Consider the following 18,015-nt stretch of genomic DNA (forward strand, 5'->3'; position numbering starts at 1 on the left):
CCTTTAATCCCAGCACTCGGGAGGCAGAGGCAGGCGGATCTCTGTGAGTTCGAAGCCAGCCTGGTCTACAGAGTGAGTTCGCTTTTATAGATTCTGTAATTACAATTTAGATGTGATTTGGCCAAGATTGCCCACTAGGAAGTAATTCCCATGACTTTTCCTACTTGAAATCCTTCCTCCATTTGTTGCCTTAGATCCTTAGCAGTTGTACGAGGGTGGGGAGACTCACCATCCATACTAAGCCCCTGCACATGTATCCCAAATCTTTTCCTTCCTAGTTCAATGACCGCCTCCTTTACTGCGTGCCCAGGCTGCGGCTCCTTGGCCAGAAGTTTAGCGTGCGGGCACGCATTGATGTAGATGGCATGGAGGTGAGTGCCATGTAGTGAGGAATGGAAATGCGGGGGCAGGGCATCGGGATTGGGAAGAACATGTTTACTTTGACCCCAGTCTATGTGTGCATGTGTGCAGGGCCTTTTGGAGCTCTGTAGACTTTACCATGATGCTTTCCTCTTCTGTACAGCTAAAGGAGAGCTCCAACCTCAACATGCCACGGACCTTCCTGGTGTCAGGAAAGCAGCGCTCTCTGGAACTCCAGGCCAGGTACCTGTCCTTGCCTATACCTTCCCTCCAGCTCACTCTTTACTTCAGTTCTGCTGAGCCATTCCAAACCTAGAGTGCTTTCCAGAGAAAGAGTGAACACCTTTCCCCAGAGATGTGGACTTGCTCTTCAGCTATGCGTGAGTCCCTGAAGACTACACACCAAGATGCATGGTGTAGGAAAATGTTGCACTTCTGTTAACAAAGCATTTGGAGAATGAACAAGCAGTAGAGTGAGTTACTTAGCTCTGTCATGAATAACAAAATTGCAAATGGCTATCACCACACATGGCTACACCATCAGTTCGTTTTAAGGTTGAAGAAATTAAGGCACCTTGCTCTAGATCTAGCTAGCAAGGATCAGAGCTGAAATTAGAGCTTAGGCTACCTCAGCCTGGCACATAGACTCCTAACCACTGTCCATATGGCTTTCAGAGAGCCCAGGTGAAGTGTGTAACAAGGTCGTGATCAGGGCTGGAGGTGAATACACATCGGTACATGGCTCTTTTCTGATAGGTTACGCAGAGGGAGAGGTGACTGATGAGGACTGCATGGAGGCAGAAGGGAGAAGAGACATAGTAGTTGGCTCTTGAAGCTCTGAGAGACCAAGAGAACTTTCCTGAGGCCCAAGTCTCCAAGGTGTCCAAATGACTGGTGTGAGCCACATACCAAGTTTCTTAAAAAATTTTGTTTTTTCATGACAGGATTTCTTTGTAGCATTGGCTGTCCTGGAACTTGCTTTGTAGATCAGAGTGGCCTCTAACTCACAGAGATCAGCCTACCTCTGCCTTCCTGAGTGCTGGGATTAAAGGCATGTGCCGCCACTACCCAGCTTTTTTTAAAGGTCTATTTTGATTGTTTTAAAATGTGTGTGTGTGTCTACAGGGGTATATGCAATGAATGCAGGTGACTCTGGAGTCTTTAAGCAGTAGCAGGTCCACTGGAACTGGAGTTTAGGGAAGTTGTAAACTGCAGGACATGGGTGCTAAGAACTGAACATGGGTCCTCTGCAAGAGCAACATATACTGAGCCATCTCCAGCCACCTAACTTTATTTTTCTTGAGACAGGGTCTTACTGTATAGGCTGGCAGGCTTGCTTATGTAGAACAGGCTGGCCTCAAACTCACAGATCCACTTGCCTCTGCCTCCAGAGTGCTGAGATTAAAAGTGTGTACTAAAGCTGGGCAGTGGTGGCACATGCCTTTAATCCCAGCACTCAGGAGGCAGAGGCAGGTGTATCTCTGTGAGTTCGAGGCCAACCTGGTCTACAAGAGCTAGTTCCAGAACAGGTACCAAAGCTACAGAGAAACCCTGTCTCGAAACCCTCCCCCCCAAAAAAGTGTGCACTACCACACCTGGCTCCATTAATTATTTTTAAGGTAACTGATTGTTATATTTATTAGAAAGTTTTAAATGTTTATGAGTATTTTGCCTGCATGTATGTCTGGCAATATGTGCATGCCTGGTGCCTGAGGAGTCCAGAAGATGGTGCCAGGTACCCCGAAACTGGAGTTACAGATGGTTGTGAAGTGGTGCAGGGAATGGAATCAGGGTCCTCTAGAAGAATAGCAAGTGCTCTTAACTGCTAAGCCATCTCTCTAGCCACTTAAAAAATTTTATTGAAAACTTTCAGTCTGGTATAGTGGCTTATCTATAATCCCACCACTTGAGAGGCTAAGGTAGGAGGACTGCCAGAAGTTCAAGGCAAGACTGGGATACAGTGTGAGACCTTGTCTGAAAAAAATGAGGGGGAGGGCTGATTTTAAATATACAAAAAATTGTACAAGCCGGGCGGTGGTGGCACACGCCTTTAATCCCAGCACTCAGGAGGCAGAGGCAGGCGGATCTCTGTGAGTTCGAGGCCAGCCTGATCTACAAGAGCTAGTTCCAGGACAGGCTCCAAAGCCACAGAGAAACCCTGTCTCAAAAAACCAAAAAAAAAAAAAATTGTACAATACACACCCATATTCTTACGCATAGCTTAGCTGGTTCTCATCTTGGGATCTTGTAGAATCAGCTGATAGCTTTTAAAAGAAATCCTGATGTCTAGGTTTCATCCCCAAAGATTCTGATTTAATTGGTCTGCATATATTCTCCACAAGGCTCCTCAGGTGACTTCATGATACAGAATCATTGATTTAAGAGCCATTAACTAGGGATAGTGGAGAACTTGCTTAGCATGCATAAGGACCTGGGTTCCATCTCCAGAATCACTCTTCTTTCACATACAGAGACAGCTATTGACATTTTACCAGATGGATCTTTTTTGGTTTGGGGACTTTTTTCCCCAGGCATCCTTGGAATCCGGAGTTCAAATGGTCCTCCTGCCTTAGTCTAAAGTAAGTGGGACTAACAAATATGAACTTCATCTTTATACACTTCATGTATGGCCACAAATTCCACCATAATTCTTAAAAGTCAAAAGCAGTATGTGTTCACTTAATATAATGATCTGCATTTGCATCCATTTTCTGGCAAATTACATAATTTTATTCCTTATGGAATAAAAACTCCATAATACACACACACACACACACACACACTTACACACTTTCTTATCTAGTCAGTTGACACAACCCAGGGCTGATTTCATAATGGCTGTTGTGAATAGTGCTGTAATAAACATAGATGGGCATGTAGTCTCTGTGGTATGCTGACTAGAATCTTTCATGTATATACCTAGGAGCTGGGTCAGTATTTGAAGTATCACCATATCTGATTTCAAAAATTTCGAGACCAGCCTGGTCTACAAGAGCTAGTTCCAGGACAGGCTCCAAAACCACAGAGAAACCCTGTCTTGAAAAACCCTTATACTATAGAGCCTTAATTGAATAACATGGTGCTAACACAAAAACAGACATGTAGATTGATGGAATAGGATATAGGATGTACACACAAATACATAGCCATACCCAGCTAGTACAAGTCAGCCCTGAACTCCTGATCCTGTCTCTACCTCCTAAGTGCTGGGTTTATAGATGTGCTATCATGTTTTACTCAGCCACTTGATTTTCTTTTTTTTTTTTTTGATTTTTCGAGACAGGGTTTCTCCGTAGGTTTTGGCTCCTGTCCTGGAACTAGCTCTTGTAGACCAGGCTGACCTCAAACTCACAGAGGTCCGCCTGTCTCTGCCTCCCGAGTGCTGGGATTAAAGGCGTGTGCCACCACTGCCCGGCTCAGCCACTTGATTTTTGACAGAGATGCTAAAAACATACATTGTAGAAAAGACAGCTTCTTCAACAGATGGTGCCAAGGAAACTGAATATCCAATGACTTTAAAAAAATGATTTTTAATTATGTGTATGAGTGTGTATCTGTGTATAGTTTTGCGCATCTGAGTGCATTTGCCCACAGAACTCAAAGGCACTGGATCACCTCGGAACTGGAGTTACAGGTGGTAGGAGATGCTCTGTGTGGATGCTAGGAACTAACCTCTGTGAGGTTACATGCCCTTAACCACTGAGCCCACTTAATGACTTTTTAATATATTCCAGGGTAAGTTGCAGGCTTTATCATACATCACCCTCCTCAATAGTTTGGCATGAAAACTATTAACTAGAGTTTAGTACTTGTTTCAGTACCATCACCACACCCTTTTCTTAGTGAAATTTTCATAGTAAAATGCAGAGGTCTTAAGTGTATCACAGCTGAGTTTTGACCAACATTTAATTACAATGAACACCTATTAGGGTGTGTGTCTGTCTGACTGTGTGTGTTGCAAGTGCTGGAGACAGGACCTCACATGATAGATAAGCATTCAGCCACTAACTTACATCCCCACATCACTCAGTGTTGACTCACATCCTTAGTTTTTCATGCAGTGGTCTTAACGGTGCAGTCAGATTTTCCTATTAGAAAGGCACATTTAAAGCTTAGAATATAGACGTGGAAGGAAAATAAGAGTCCATATGGGAGAGAGCAAAGAGTGAAGGTCCTATTCGTATTGGGTGGTTGATAAGGTTGTACCAGGGCAAAGGCCTTGGAGAACACAAGGCTATGGAAGATCCAAGGAAGAAGAGCAGAGGAAGTCAAAACATGTATTATAGCACATGCTGGCTGGGCACTTTCCAATCATGTTAGTGATGCTCAGAACAGAGTGATAAGCACAATCTTTGTGGAAGGAAAAATAACCTGCCTTTTGCAAAGTTGACATGTTAGCAGTCATTGATAGAGTTCTTTCATGTATGTCCCATACACTCACATACACTTCACCATTACCTCCCTCTGGAAATCTTTCCTAAAAGCCTCAAACTCAGGCTGAGGCAATCCCCGTCTCTGCACTCCTCAGTCTGTCTCATCTAGTCTCAGCACAGATCCCCTGGACGTGGTCCCTGTGTCTCCTCTAGTGCATGCACCATGTCCTTGAGGGCAGGGATTTCTCTGAGGCCCAAGTTCCTAGTACTGGCATCTGGAAGACATTGTTGAATGAAAAAGGTTACACAACTTGTCTGAGGTTACCTAATCTTAAGTGAAGAGGTAGAGTCAAACCTAGGTCCTATAATTCTAAAACACCATCCCAGTTGCCTTTTGTTGACCTGCCTAACCCAATGCCTTTCTTTTCTCCCCTACAAGGACTGAAGAGGAGAAGAAAGACTGGGTCCAGGTAACTCCCAGGGTTTTGTGGGAGGGGTATGGAAGGGTATTAATAACCCCTTAGGGGCTGTTAGACTTTCTTCTTCAAACTACCTAACCAGATGGGCCTGGACAGCAGATGCTATTAGCACACTCTTTCAGACAGACAGCTAAAGTCCTGAGGTCAGATAGAGACATTCTTTAAAAAAAGCCAGCTCCTCTGCATCAGGCTTTCTAAAAGCTTGCACCTAAGCAGCAGCCGGGAAGGCCGTCTTGAGTTTTCCAGCCACCACTCCCCTGTCCACATCTTCTAATTACCAGATGTAGACCTGGATTTAGGGAGGGATTTTCTCACTCATATGAGTATGTTGGGCAGAGCTGGGTCTACAACTAAGGCATAGCTAGGAAGGTGTGGTGAGGGTGGAGATGGGTGTCTTGCGGCGTGATCTGACCTCTCATTCCTCACGCCTCTTCACCAGGCTATCAACTCTACCCTCTTGAAGCATGAACAGACCCTGGAGACTTTCAAACTGTTGAACTCAACAAACAGGGATGATGAAGATACTCCCCCTAACTCTCCAGTAAGAGCCCTACTATCCCCCCCCCCCAGTACTGGGATCCCTTTGAGGCTCCATGCTCTACCTTCCCTTGAGATTATCTTTTCTTCTCAGAAAATAAGGACTAGAGAGATATTGCAGGCCCCTAAAAGCAGTCTTCTGCTGGTAGGGCTGCAGAGACTGTACCCAGAAAGTAAAATGACTTGCCTCCAGTAAGTGTGGTGGGCCAGAGCCAGACCTTCCATATATATGTGTGCTCCCCAACCCTGTGACGATTCAAGCCATGGAGCAGTGGCTGACCTGGGCTGAGGAGCTCTCTCTGACCCGGGACCTAACCCTCCCCCTAGAACGTGGATCTTGGGAAGAGGGCACCTACGCCTATCCGGGAAAAGGAAGTCACCATGTGCATGCGCTGCCAGGAGCCCTTCAATTCCATCACCAAACGCAGACACCACTGCAAGGCCTGTGGGCATGTGAGTGTTGGGAGGCAGGGGCAGAGCTAAGGTGGGGGAAGCTGACAGCCTAAAAGCCCACTTCTGATTGGGTACCTTCTGAGAAGGAGGCTGCAGGTTGGCTGTGGTACTTGATAAAAGGGAAAAGCCAAAGGCAATTAGGCTGTTCTTGCCCACTTGCTGCCCCAGGTGGTCTGTGGAAAATGCTCTGAGTTTCGGGCCCGCCTCATTTATGACAACAACCGTTCCAACCGTGTGTGCACTGATTGCTATGTGGCCTTGCATGGAGCACCTGGGAGCAGTCCATCCTGCAGCCAGCATACACCGCAGCGCAGGAGGTCCATCCTAGAGGTAAGAGTTCCCAACCACAATCCCCAAAGAGTACCCCAGCTGCTTGAGGTCTGAACATCTCTTAGACAACAGGGTGCTGTGTGCACTCACTAATCAGGTGATCCAGGCTCGAGACAAGGAAAATGAATATAAGGGTTAAAAGTAATTTTTATTAAAGTACTCTACACATTTAACCTTCACAATGACTAGTCAACCCATACTCATGCTTCATTTACATATGAGGAAAAACTGAAGCCCATAGAGGGTATTTGGCTAGGCTGCACAGCCAGAAAAACACTGCTAGGTCCTATCTGAAACAAAAATCTCACTGCATAGCCTAGGCTGGCTTTGAATTTCCAATTCTTCTGCCTCAGTCTATAGGATTTTCTTAAAAATACTCAATTGCCTTTTCTTAAATTATGAACTAGGATAAGTAATACAACATAAAAAAGATGTATTACTTAACCCAGAAGATGCCACTGTCAATATTGATGTTTCTTATCTTTCTAGGACCATGAATATACACAATTTAGGGTGACTTTTTTAAATAAATCAAGGTATCCCAAATATAAGGGAGCTTTCTCTGTACTAGGACTATTTTAAATGCTTTGTTTATGCTAATTGAGATCTCAAACACCCTCTGTGCTCTTCTCACAAGTCCTGCAGTTCATCTATTGTTAGGATTCTGGGACAGATGGTGTTAACCACCAACTCATCCCTTTAATCACAATGTTAGAAGGACTTCTCAGAGCAGGCAACGAGTATATAATGAAAGATGAAAAGGTTAGCTGTGAATGTCACTTAGTCTGTAGAGTGTCTGGCCAGCATTTCCATGCCCCCACTGAGGTCTGCATACCCCTTCCACTAGCTGTTAGAGGCAGTAGCCATTGTTTACCTGGGTGACAAAGGCTAAATCATTTCTGTTACATATGTTTTGCTACTTTGTCTGAGACATAGTCCATATGCTATGGGGCTGATTAAGCCAAGAGCAAAGCCTTCTGTCAACACTGACGTACCGTGTCTCTGATCACAGAAACAGGCCTCGGTGGCTGCTGAGAACAGCGTCATCTGCAGCTTCCTGCACTACATGGAGAAGGGTGGGAAAGGATGGCACAAGGCATGGTTTGTGGTTCCCGAGAATGAACCCTTGGTGCTGTACATCTATGGAGCCCCTCAGGTGTGCATCCCACTCCTTCAGTTTTTCCCACCCATCTGACAAAGCCACACTGCCCCTCCTTTGTGTGCTTTGTCCTCTAGGGACAGAGTGAGCCTAGCAAAGGGAAAAATCAAAACCCCTATCCTTTTGTGATAGAGTATGTAGAGAAGTGTTTAGAGGCCAAGGTCTGAAGGGAAAATGAGGGTAAGGTGAGAAGTCTAGCTTTGTGGAGAAAACAGAAGCGGAGACAAGCACTTCCAGGTCTGACTTTAGAGAAGAATGTGCAGACAAAGGAACTAGTATAGACCTGAGTCTATAATAGTGAAGACTAGTAGTTGGTTTGGGCACGGGAGGAAACAGATATGGAAACCAGCCTGCCTTCTAGTCCTAGTTCAGCCACTTCAAAGCAAGGGTCTTCAGCAGAGGAAACAAGAAAACAAAGTTGTTTCATTGGGCAAAGGGCACAGTCCAGCCCCTGGATGACACTATTTCTGTCCCTCCTCCCCAGGATGTGAAAGCCCAGCGCAGCCTGCCCCTCATTGGCTTTGAGGTGGGGCCTCCTGAGGCAGGGGAACGTCCTGACAGGAGGCACGTCTTCAAGATCACACAAAGCCACCTAAGCTGGTACTTCAGCCCAGAGACAGAAGAACTCCAGCGGCGCTGGATGGCGGTGCTTGGCAGGGCGGGCCGTGGGGACACATTCTGCCCAGGGCCCACACTGTCTGAGGACAAGGAGATGGAGGAGACACCAGTGGCAGCCTCAGGAGCCACTGCTGAACCTCCTGAAGCCTCCCAGACCCGAGACAAGACCTAGAGGGTTTGGGTGGAACTGGAAACTCCTGCCCCACACTCCAGATGCCCATGTTCAATTGGGGGCTCCAGCCCACTCCCAATGCAGTCAATACTTGAATTCCCATCACGGGCACTTTCAATCCCGAATGCTGGGTCTTGGGTTTTTTAATTCATCTTTTCACAAAATGTGGGCTTTTAAAAAAACTATTCCTACATTGATGTTAATTTTTTAAATTCCTGTCCCCAGGGAGGGCAGGAGCTAATTGCTAGACTCACTTGAATTAGGCTGTTTCCTCCCAATACCCCAGATCCTACTTCCACCCAGTTCCCCCGAAAAGTACCAGTGGCAGGAGACCTGGATTCAAGTGCCAGCTCTGCTACTGACCCTGGAACCCCAACCCACCCTTGTCCCCTCAGCCAGTGTCTTCACATGTATGACTTTACATGGGGTGGTGACTAGGCCCTTCCTGCCTTTCCCAAGGCTTATAGCTTCTACCTAGCCCCAAAGCAATCCAGTATTTTATCGTCCAGACCCATGGCAGGGCCACTGGGCAGGACGGGAATGGGAGGGGGGGAGGACAATGGATACTGTTTTTTAAAGAAAAATACAGTTTATTTCAGGCTTACAGTAACTTTCAGAGCACTGCTATGGTCCTTCCGTTTGTCCAAAGTCCAAGGTTACTGGGGGTGGGGTGGGTGCAAAAACTATTCTTTCACTGAACTCTGAAGCTCAGCTCTCAGAAGGCCGATTCCAAGGTTAAATCATGGATTAAACAAGAAGGTGTTATGTTATTAAGGTCTTAAGCCTCGTCCCTGGACTTAAAACAGCCCAACTTTCTCAAGTTCACCACTTAGTCAAGCCCTCCAAACTCAAAAGTATTCAGGGTGGGAGCATTCACAGGAGGATGCGAGTTCTGGGCAGGGTAAAGAGTTGCTCCATGGGAGGCTGGGGTGGGGATATTGGGGAGGTGCCACACTTACTCTTCCAACCTTGTTTATCTCACCATTCCCAATCCAGCCAGCCTCCCACTGTGGATTCTCATCCTTTCCACAGATGTACCTGCCTACTGTCCACAAATCTGGCTTCCACTCCAACCACAGCCATAGTCATCACCCATCTTGACATTCACAGCACCTACGAGGCACTATGCTGGGAAACCTGGTCTTATCTCTCATATGGTACCTTAAGGTTCAAGGGACTGGAATAGGTCCCATCAACACAATCAAGGCTTTTCTTCCCCTGGAGGGAAGGACAGGGGAACAAGGTAGGAATATGGTTATCAGGATAGAGGTGTATAACCCTCCAAAACAGCCCCTATAACTCTCTCATAATACCCAAACCATTTACTGCCCTACTCATTTCTTTCTCCGGACAATGGTCCAACCGTCTTCCACTATATCCTCTTCCTTAATAGTCTGGGAGTCTGGCTCAGGCGGTTGAGGCTGGGGGCAGATCCCATCCATCATGGCCCCATCATTTGTAGCTGTCACCTAGAAGGAAAATATAAGAGAGAGCACTAAGTAATTACCCATGCTCTGCTCCCAACTCTCCCACGTCTATGTGAACTCTCTTTCTTGATAATAACACCACTAGCAGCTATAACTATCGCCACTTCCCTGGGAATCTAGTTCTCTTCCAAAAATTTAGCATTTAACATTTGCACCCACACACAGGCACCTCTTTTACCTCCATTTCTTCCACGCTGTCTACTTCATCTTCATCCACATCAGTTTCTCTGGCTGTCTGTCCTGGGGTAGCAGTGACTGTGCACCTCTTCTCGTCGATCTCAGAGGTCAGCTCCAGCAGAGCAGCTACATCACCATTCTGGAAGTGGTGGAAGATGGTCTGTAGCTGCTGACTCACCTGCCAAGGAAACATCCAATCAGTTTGGAGCTTTCAGATAATCTACTATAAAACCAGCCTCTTCTTACAACAGAGTAGAGAGGGGGTTGGAATTTTCCAGAAAAAAAATCCCCTAAGAAGTTCATCCAGGCAGCTAGGCAGAGTGGTGAATGCATATAATGGGGAGGCCTCTGAGGCACAATTGTGAGTTTGAGGTAGACACTGTCAAACTAAACAGCTGAGAGTGGTGGCGTATGTGTCTAATCCCAGCACTCAGAGCACAGAGGCAAGCACAGTTCTTTGAGGTCAAGGCCAGACTGGTCTACATAGAAAGTTCCAGGCCAGCCAGGGCAACATAGTAAAACCCTGTCTCAAAAAATAAAGCAACATGAGTTCGAGACCAGCCTGGTCTACAAGAGCTAGTTCCAGGACAGGCTCCAGAACCACAGAGAAACCCTGTCTCAAAAAAAAAAAAAAAAAACCAAAAAATAAATAAATAAATAAAGCAACAATGAAGTCCAGTGGAGCAACCACAAATCAAGGGCTTGGGTGAAGATGTGAGGGCCTCCTGGAAGAGAAGGTACTAGAATTTCACACCTATAATCCCAGTACTTGGGAGACTGAGGCAGGATGACTGCTGTGAATTTGAGGTTGGCCTGGGCTACATAGCTAGAGAGTAAAACACTGTCTCAAAGAAAGAAAAATGGAGAAAAGATGCAAATGAATGATAATCTCACCAGGGTGAGCAGCGTTAATCAGAATAGGAATGGAATTTGATCTGGCCCTGCTTGTGGCATGTGGGGAAAATACCTGGTTGAGAATGATCTAAAGAGAAATAAAGGTAATATTTAAAAAATGCAATAGGGAATCTTGTCTATGCCTCAAGAAAAGAATGGTCACAACCAAGAATCTTGTCCCAAACAGACAGAAGAGCGAGCAGGCAGGGGGTTGACGGCTGTCTTCATATGCTCACCTGGGGCAAGCTCCCATCTTCCACAACTGTATCAAACTCAGTGGTCATCAGCTCCCCAAGGAAATCTTCCACCTCTTCCAGCTCTAAGTCATCTAAACAGGAAAGGATAGGCCCCTTTAGCCAAAGACCAACTTCGTCAGTGCTGCCCGCTATTCTTCCATACCTGCCTGCTATACCTGGTTCCTAGGTAAAGGTATGGTGAGCCCTTATTCACTAAAACACCCTCTTTTCACCTTGCCTGTCCTAACCAACCTCAGCCTTAGGTGACCTTGAAATAGCCTTAAGCCTCCAATTTCTCAGTTCTAAAGAGAGGCAAATGGGACCCCCTAGGGGTCTGTTAGGAGGACTCCTCCAACACAAGCTTGGCTTGGCACGAGGGAGATGAGACCCTAATAATAATTTGCATCACTTCAGAGTTGAAGTATTTGAAGTATAGAGACCCTTCACAGCTGGGGCTCCAGAATACAGGAGTCCAGAGACTCAAGGGTGCTGGCTAAGAAAAAACTCGGTACTTGATTGTTTTGTTTGTTTCGGTGCTGGGGCTCAACCTCAGGGTCCGGCACCTGCTGAGCAAACACTCAACCACAGAACTACACCCTCACCTGGATGTGCTACTTTTAAAAATGAAATCATCATAACTGTAATAACCATCTTTAAACTTCGTGACTCCAGCTAAGCCCTGTTCACTGGGCCTGTTATCTTACGTGCCCATGCTCTGTCTTTTCTGAAAAAGACTAACTTTCTCTTCCAGACATAACTCTTCCACACTGTGTTCATGTCTCTCTTCCCTCAGGCTAATTATCTAGCCAGATGTTAGACAGGTGCCTCAAGTCCCCATATCCAAAGCCACATTTATTATCCTGCCTTCCACACCAGCATCTTATCCTCCAAGATCCCTCTATCTAATGAAAGTTTCCTAATCTACCCTGCCACTCATCACAAATCTGTCTCTTTCCCCAACCTGCTCTATGGACAAGTACCCTTTTTCTTGACCACTCCCACTGCCCTATTTTAGACCTTCTTTTCTAGACCAAAACAGCCTTCTCATGAGTATTTCCTTCTCATATTCTACACTACCTACTTTCTGAATTTTCTAGTTAGCAAACACCATCCTATTACTTACCTTAGAACCTGCTCTGGAATTTTATTACCAATTGTGAAGTTCACCTTTGATAAATATTCTACTGAGTTTAAGGGGTTGTTTTGTTTTTGCTACAGGTGTCATGTAGGCCCAGGCTAGCATCAAACTATGCAGTCCAAGGCTAGCCTAGAACTCCTGGTGATTGGTGATCCCCCTGCCTTCACCACCTTAATGCTATTATAAGCATGAACCACCATGACTGATTAATGCGGCTCTGGGGATTGAAACCAGGGTCTCTTACATGTCAGGCAAGTACTCTAGCAACTGAGCCACACCCCCAGCTCAATTTTGCTGAGTTTTAACGAGGATTTCACGAAAAACAAAGCCAGGATCAAGCACACACCTTGTAATCTCTGCACCCAGGAAAACAAAGCAGGAGGAACATTAATTCCAAAACGGTCTGGAGTACAAAAGCAGATACTCTTCTCAATTACTACTACTATTATTAATAACAATAATAAAAACAACAGCTTGGAAAAAGCGTGTGTAATTTGACCGGTGAAACTTTCTGCATTGGACATCTAACTGGACAGGTCTATAGCTTGAATTGTACCAACACTGGTTTAAAGGCTACAGTCAAGGCACATAAGACCTCCCATCTCTTACCCTTTAGGGTTAGGGTGTCTTTGTAAATGCACACGCATGCTCTACCACTCTTCCATTCCCTTACTACAATACAGGGGACCTTTCAGAAAACAATGCTATCTCCACTTCTTTGAGTGTGCATTATGTCCTTACCTAGTTCACCCCTTTTTATTAATACCCACCCATAATCACTACTCTTACGAAGGCAAAAAAAAAAAAAACCAAAAAAAACGGGGCTGCCAGCCTGGTCTACAGACTGAATTCAAGGACAGCCAGGGCCACACAGAGAAACTCCTGTCTCAAAAAACAAACAAAAGAGGCTTCTCCTCAGGCTCAGATAACTTGTGAATTCTGAGCACCTCTTATCACAACGCTTACCATCTAGTACTTTTAACTATCCACTTGCTTATCTGAAACCACCCACTAGATACACCCCCTCAAAACTAGGCTATTAATGGAGGGTTTTATAAAAACTACAGCATATAATACTCCTACTAGGTCCTCTTGTTATTATTCCCCACCAAGGCAAAACGAAGGCTGTAGATCTTTGCTGTAGAAGTAGCCATATGGAGTTACCAAGTATAGGCACTTGAAATGTTGCGAGACTCAAGAAGTGCCCATTAAGACCTGTAAAAGTCCAGATTGTAAAAATTTAATTCTAAAAATGTGTTAAATGTTTAATTCTTTTTTTGTTTTGGAGACAGGGTTTCTCTGTAGCTTTGGAGCCTGTCCTGGAACTAGCTCTTGTATACCATGCTGGCCTCGAACTCACAGATCTGCTTTGTCTCTGCCTTTTGAGTGCTGGGATTAAAGGCGTGCGCCACCACTGCCCAGCTTAAATGCTTAATTCTTATGACACAGCAAGATTTTGGATGAGAATTTTTTCATATATATATATATATATATATATATATATATATATATATATATGCTGTTTTTCTTGCATGCATGCCTTGTGCACTCACTATGTATGTGTCTGGTGCCCACAGAGGACACAAGATGGTGTCAGATCCCCTGGAACTGGAATTACAGTTATGAGTCACCATGTGGGTACTGGGAACTGAACTCAGGTCCTCTGTAAGAACAAATGCTCTTAAATGCTGAGCCATCTTTCCAGCTGTGTTTTACTACTTGTTAATTATGTGTATATGCACATGTGTGCAGATGAAGATGACTTTGGATTCTCTGGAGTTACAGGTGGTTGTAAGCTACCAGACATGGGTGCTAGAAACCTAATTCACGTCCTCTGGAAGAGCAGGAAGCTAAGCATCTCTCCAGCCCCTTCTTTTATATTTTTGGTTGTGAGCTTAGCCTTTAATGGCTGAGCCATTCCTCCAGCCCCTTCTTTTAAAGACAAGTCCCGGTTATGTAGCCAAGGCCGACTTCAAACTCAGAGCAGTTCTCCTACCTCAGTCTGCCTAGTGCTAGCATTACAAACATGGCCCACATGCTAAGCTTTGGATGTGAATTTAACACTACTGTATTTGCTTCTTTCATTCATTCGTAGTAGTGGGGGATTGGACCTAGAGTCTCACATGTAGTAGTGGGTAAGCACTCCATAGAGCTAGATACCCAACTGTTTATTTTTTATTACGAGGTCGTGGATCAGGCTAGTATGGAACTGGGGTCCTTTCGCCGCAGGAGGAACTGAATTTAAAGGACTGCGCCACATGGCCTGGCTGCCTTTTATTTTATCAGAGGTACTGCTTTTTAGTTTTGGTGGTGCTAGGGAGAGCCCAGAAACATGCACATGCTAAGAAAGTGCCCTACCGGTGGGCTACACGCCTCACACAATTTCATGACGGTGTTTACTTGTGGAGAGGAAGCCATCTTAAGTGACTCAGTTCTCTTTCCATGCGGTCCCATCTATCAAATTCGGATCATTATGCTTGCCGATCTTTGCCCATGGAGCCACTCTCCCCTCCCCCGATCAGCAATCTTAAGTTACACGATATGGGTGGGACACATAACATCGCACATTTCTATTAGTCGGATATTTTCATAACCATTTTAGGAACTCTGGAACCTTCTGGAAGGTAAAATGTGTTGTCCAGGAACATAGCACTATTCAGTGTCATTGCCTGTAAAGCACTCTCAAAACGCACGAGTCTGATTCCAAAGTCACCATTCATTCGACATGAGAAAGCGCGGGCTCTCTAGGACGCGGCCTCAGCGCTCCAAACCCCGACAGACAGACAGACAGACAGTCAGCAACGTCTCACTCACTCACCATTGGCGATGAAGTAATCCTCCATTGCACCCCCCAGCCACTCGGCCTTCTCCTGGCTGTGCACGCCCCCGAAGCCATTCTCCACAGCGATCTGTGAACACAGGCCCAAGCCAACCATGACGGCATGGAAACCGGAGTGGCGTGGTCTGCCCTGGCCTGGGAGGCTGCCGCCTACGCCGCCCAGCCGAGGCTCTGGCGCCTCGCCCGGCCAGCCCCTGTTCTGCCGCAGCCCTGATCGTGACCCCCCGCTGTGGCCCCACTCACCTGCAAAGCAGGCCAAGCATCTAGAGCCGCTCGGACAGCAGCTCCGAAGAGCTCTCGCAAGTCTTCTGCCGCGCCCGCCATCATCGTTTGGATCACGTGGGTCCCAGGCAGCCCAATTGCTCGGCAGACGTCGCCAGGCAAAACAAGCCAAAAACCAATTCTGGGAACGCAGATTCGTTTTCTGCTGACCTGGCAGCAAGACCAGAACAGTCGAAAATTCTGTCAGTGATAGATGACGTCACTTACCGCAGTAAATCCTGATAATTAAATTTGAACCTGGAGCCGAGGACTTAGGGAGCATAGCCGAAAAAAAGAGGGAGAGAGAAATAGGGAGAACTGAAGGGAGGAGGAAAGGGGGAGGAAGAGAGAGAATCTACAGTTGAGGGCCCTTTAGAGGTTCAATGAATAAAATCAATTGCCGCCATGCTTGATGACCTGAGTTTGGTCCCTAAGGTCCACGTGTTGGAACTCGAGAACCGACTCCTGCAGTTTTCCCTGTCCCCTCCACATGCTTCATGGCATGAACAGGTATGTGCATTCACATGCAATAAATAAATGTAATTTTTAAAAATTAAAACTACATTTCCAAACAGCATTTTAACACTTGTATAGAACATTGCCACCATAGCAGTCGAATATATTTTTGTCTTATTAATACAATATTTGTCTTCTCTCTCAAACCCCTAAACAACTACATTCCCCAGACTTCCTAAGAAGGTACAGGTAAAGGAACTGTTAATCCCAAAGATGGGAGGAGAAAAACCACTGATCCCCAAATCAGCATGGGCAATTTAACTAAAACAGGCAATTAATTAAAACATGCTTTTTTATTCATGAGTACGGGCTGCCTCCCCTAAGGTGAGATTTGGGAGCATTGCATGTGAGGCAGACGAGGACTTTTGGTTCAGGGCTAGGGGTTTGCAAATGGAGAAAATAGGTGGGGTCACAGGAGCAGAACAGAAGCATAACAAGTTAGTCATAACAACCTCCTGAAACATACGTGATTGCAGGGTTGGCATAAAGTAATCAGAAGAACAGGTGATCATAACAACCTTTTGAAACAAAGGTAGGGTTGCTTATAAATAACTTGGAAACAAAGACATGGTTGCTGCTTCCTGGAATGGGCAGTACAGACTACATTTGTAGTTAAGGTTACAGGTGGGGCATAGCCTAATCCTTGAGAAACAGATTTAATCATAAACAGGAATGGGCCTAGTTTGTCTTTACTATAAGATGGCTTTCAAGGCCAAGATGGAGGCAGGCTGGTTCTTCAGCACACACAGGACAGAGGAGACATGAAAGGTCAAACTAGGGCAAGTAGAAGAGGATATGGCTACTTTTGCTTTGCAAAGCAAAGAGAATGAGGAAGGGCACCAAACAGCAAAAGGGCACCATCGCTTCTGAGAGGGCAAAATCCAGACTCAGAGAACTGAGGGACTAAGACTTCCGGACAGGCAGACAGATAGGTAGAGATGCCATGACAAGATGAAAATGATGGTGAACTTCCAGGACAGAAGTTTGCTTCTCCACCTTCTAGCATGAGTGTCTTCCTTCTCACCCTGCTAACCAGAGATAAGCTTTCTGACTTAAAGGCCTTGTAGGCTTCTTCTCCTGCCAGTAGGGTCCCTGCTGACTGACCAGCTCAACAAAGTCAAGGCCAAATCAGGACATGTTACACAATAGTTGTGGGCCAATCAGCCATCCTGTCTTCAAACTGACCAACCCTAAATTAGAGGAGGAAGACATAAGCAACAACAACCAAAAGCCGACAAGGAGAAGCGGGCCTTCGCTTTCCCCATCTGTTTCGCTCTGGGTGCTTGCTGTATGCTGTCCTTCCTCACCCTGAAAGAAAGCTTTTGTTTCTTCACTGGGCTGCTTTGGCCTGATGTGATGTGTTTGAGAATTTCCCAGCTGTTACCTGTCGAGCTTGAGATGTTTTCTACTTTTTACTTCTTTAAGTGACAGAGAAAACAAACACAATCAAAAGCTGTTGTTTCAGAAAAGGGTTCCCAGGATAAGCAGGGAGAAAGCTCGCAAACACAGACCCGATGCCAGCCCCAGAGCCAGCCACCCACCGAGCTGTGAGCGTTCCAGCCCCCATGGGACTTGGCTGCTGTATGGAAGCCCTTTGAAAGAGCTTTGGTTTGGAAGCTTCAGCTACAGACAAATGAGGTCAAGGGATGTGGGACCGCCAAGCTGCCAAGGTTCTCATTCGTCACAGGGTCTGGTCAGTTCAGTGCCACTGAAGGCAGCAGTGGGCACAGTAGCTAAGAGTCGAACCTCACCAGGGAGCTGGTGGGAATGAACTTGGAGCAGGCATGCTTTCAGAAGAGGAGAGCTGAGGTAAGAGAGCTGCTCCCAGTCGGAGAACCAGAATGCACATTTTATCAGCACACTACACACACAAACATATTTTTTTATTTATGTGTGTGTGTTCTCTCCTTTCACCAAGTGGCTCTCTCTTCCTCTCTCTCTCTCTCTCTCTCTCTCTCTCTCTCTCTCTCTCTCTCTCTCTCTCTC

At 45.9% G+C, this 18,015-nt stretch overlaps 2 protein-coding genes across 3 annotated transcripts in view; one reads left to right on the plus strand and one right to left on the minus strand.

The window, feature by feature from the left end:
- The window catches only part of Fgd1 (FYVE, RhoGEF and PH domain containing 1), a 41,918-nt gene extending 33,275 nt beyond the window's left edge, over positions 1–8,643 (plus strand). The window contains exons 11-18 of the mRNA XM_005358880.2: positions 279–371; positions 524–603; positions 5,173–5,203; positions 5,652–5,753; positions 6,077–6,202; positions 6,371–6,532; positions 7,545–7,688; positions 8,176–8,643. Of these exons, the coding sequence (XP_005358937.1) occupies positions 279–371; positions 524–603; positions 5,173–5,203; positions 5,652–5,753; positions 6,077–6,202; positions 6,371–6,532; positions 7,545–7,688; positions 8,176–8,481 (1,044 nt within the window). The 3' untranslated portion in view covers positions 8,482–8,643. The remainder of the gene's footprint in view (positions 1–278; positions 372–523; positions 604–5,172; positions 5,204–5,651; positions 5,754–6,076; positions 6,203–6,370; positions 6,533–7,544; positions 7,689–8,175) is intronic.
- A 405-nt stretch (positions 8,644–9,048) lies between these two features.
- Tsr2 (TSR2, ribosome maturation factor) lies at positions 9,049–15,595 on the minus strand. 2 transcript variants are annotated; one of them, XM_005358878.2, is made up of 5 exons: positions 15,496–15,595; positions 15,232–15,322; positions 11,276–11,367; positions 10,147–10,323; positions 9,049–9,950 (listed from the first exon to the last, which is right to left on the minus strand). In XM_005358878.2, the coding sequence occupies exons 1-5, from the start codon at positions 15,577–15,579 to the stop codon at positions 9,816–9,818; spliced, it is 579 nt and encodes a 192-aa protein (XP_005358935.1). In that variant the 5' UTR covers positions 15,580–15,595; the 3' UTR covers positions 9,049–9,815. The 2 variants fall into 2 exon arrangements, with proteins under 2 accessions (XP_005358935.1, XP_026640552.1); XM_026784751.1 differs by lacking the exon at positions 15,232–15,322 and having other exon boundaries at positions 15,496–15,585.
- Between the last annotated feature and the right edge of the window lie 2,420 nt (positions 15,596–18,015).

This window comes from Microtus ochrogaster, chromosome X, assembly GCF_000317375.1.
Source record: "Microtus ochrogaster isolate Prairie Vole_2 chromosome X, MicOch1.0, whole genome shotgun sequence".
In the NCBI taxonomy this organism is placed as follows: Eukaryota; Metazoa; Chordata; class Mammalia; order Rodentia; family Cricetidae; genus Microtus; species Microtus ochrogaster.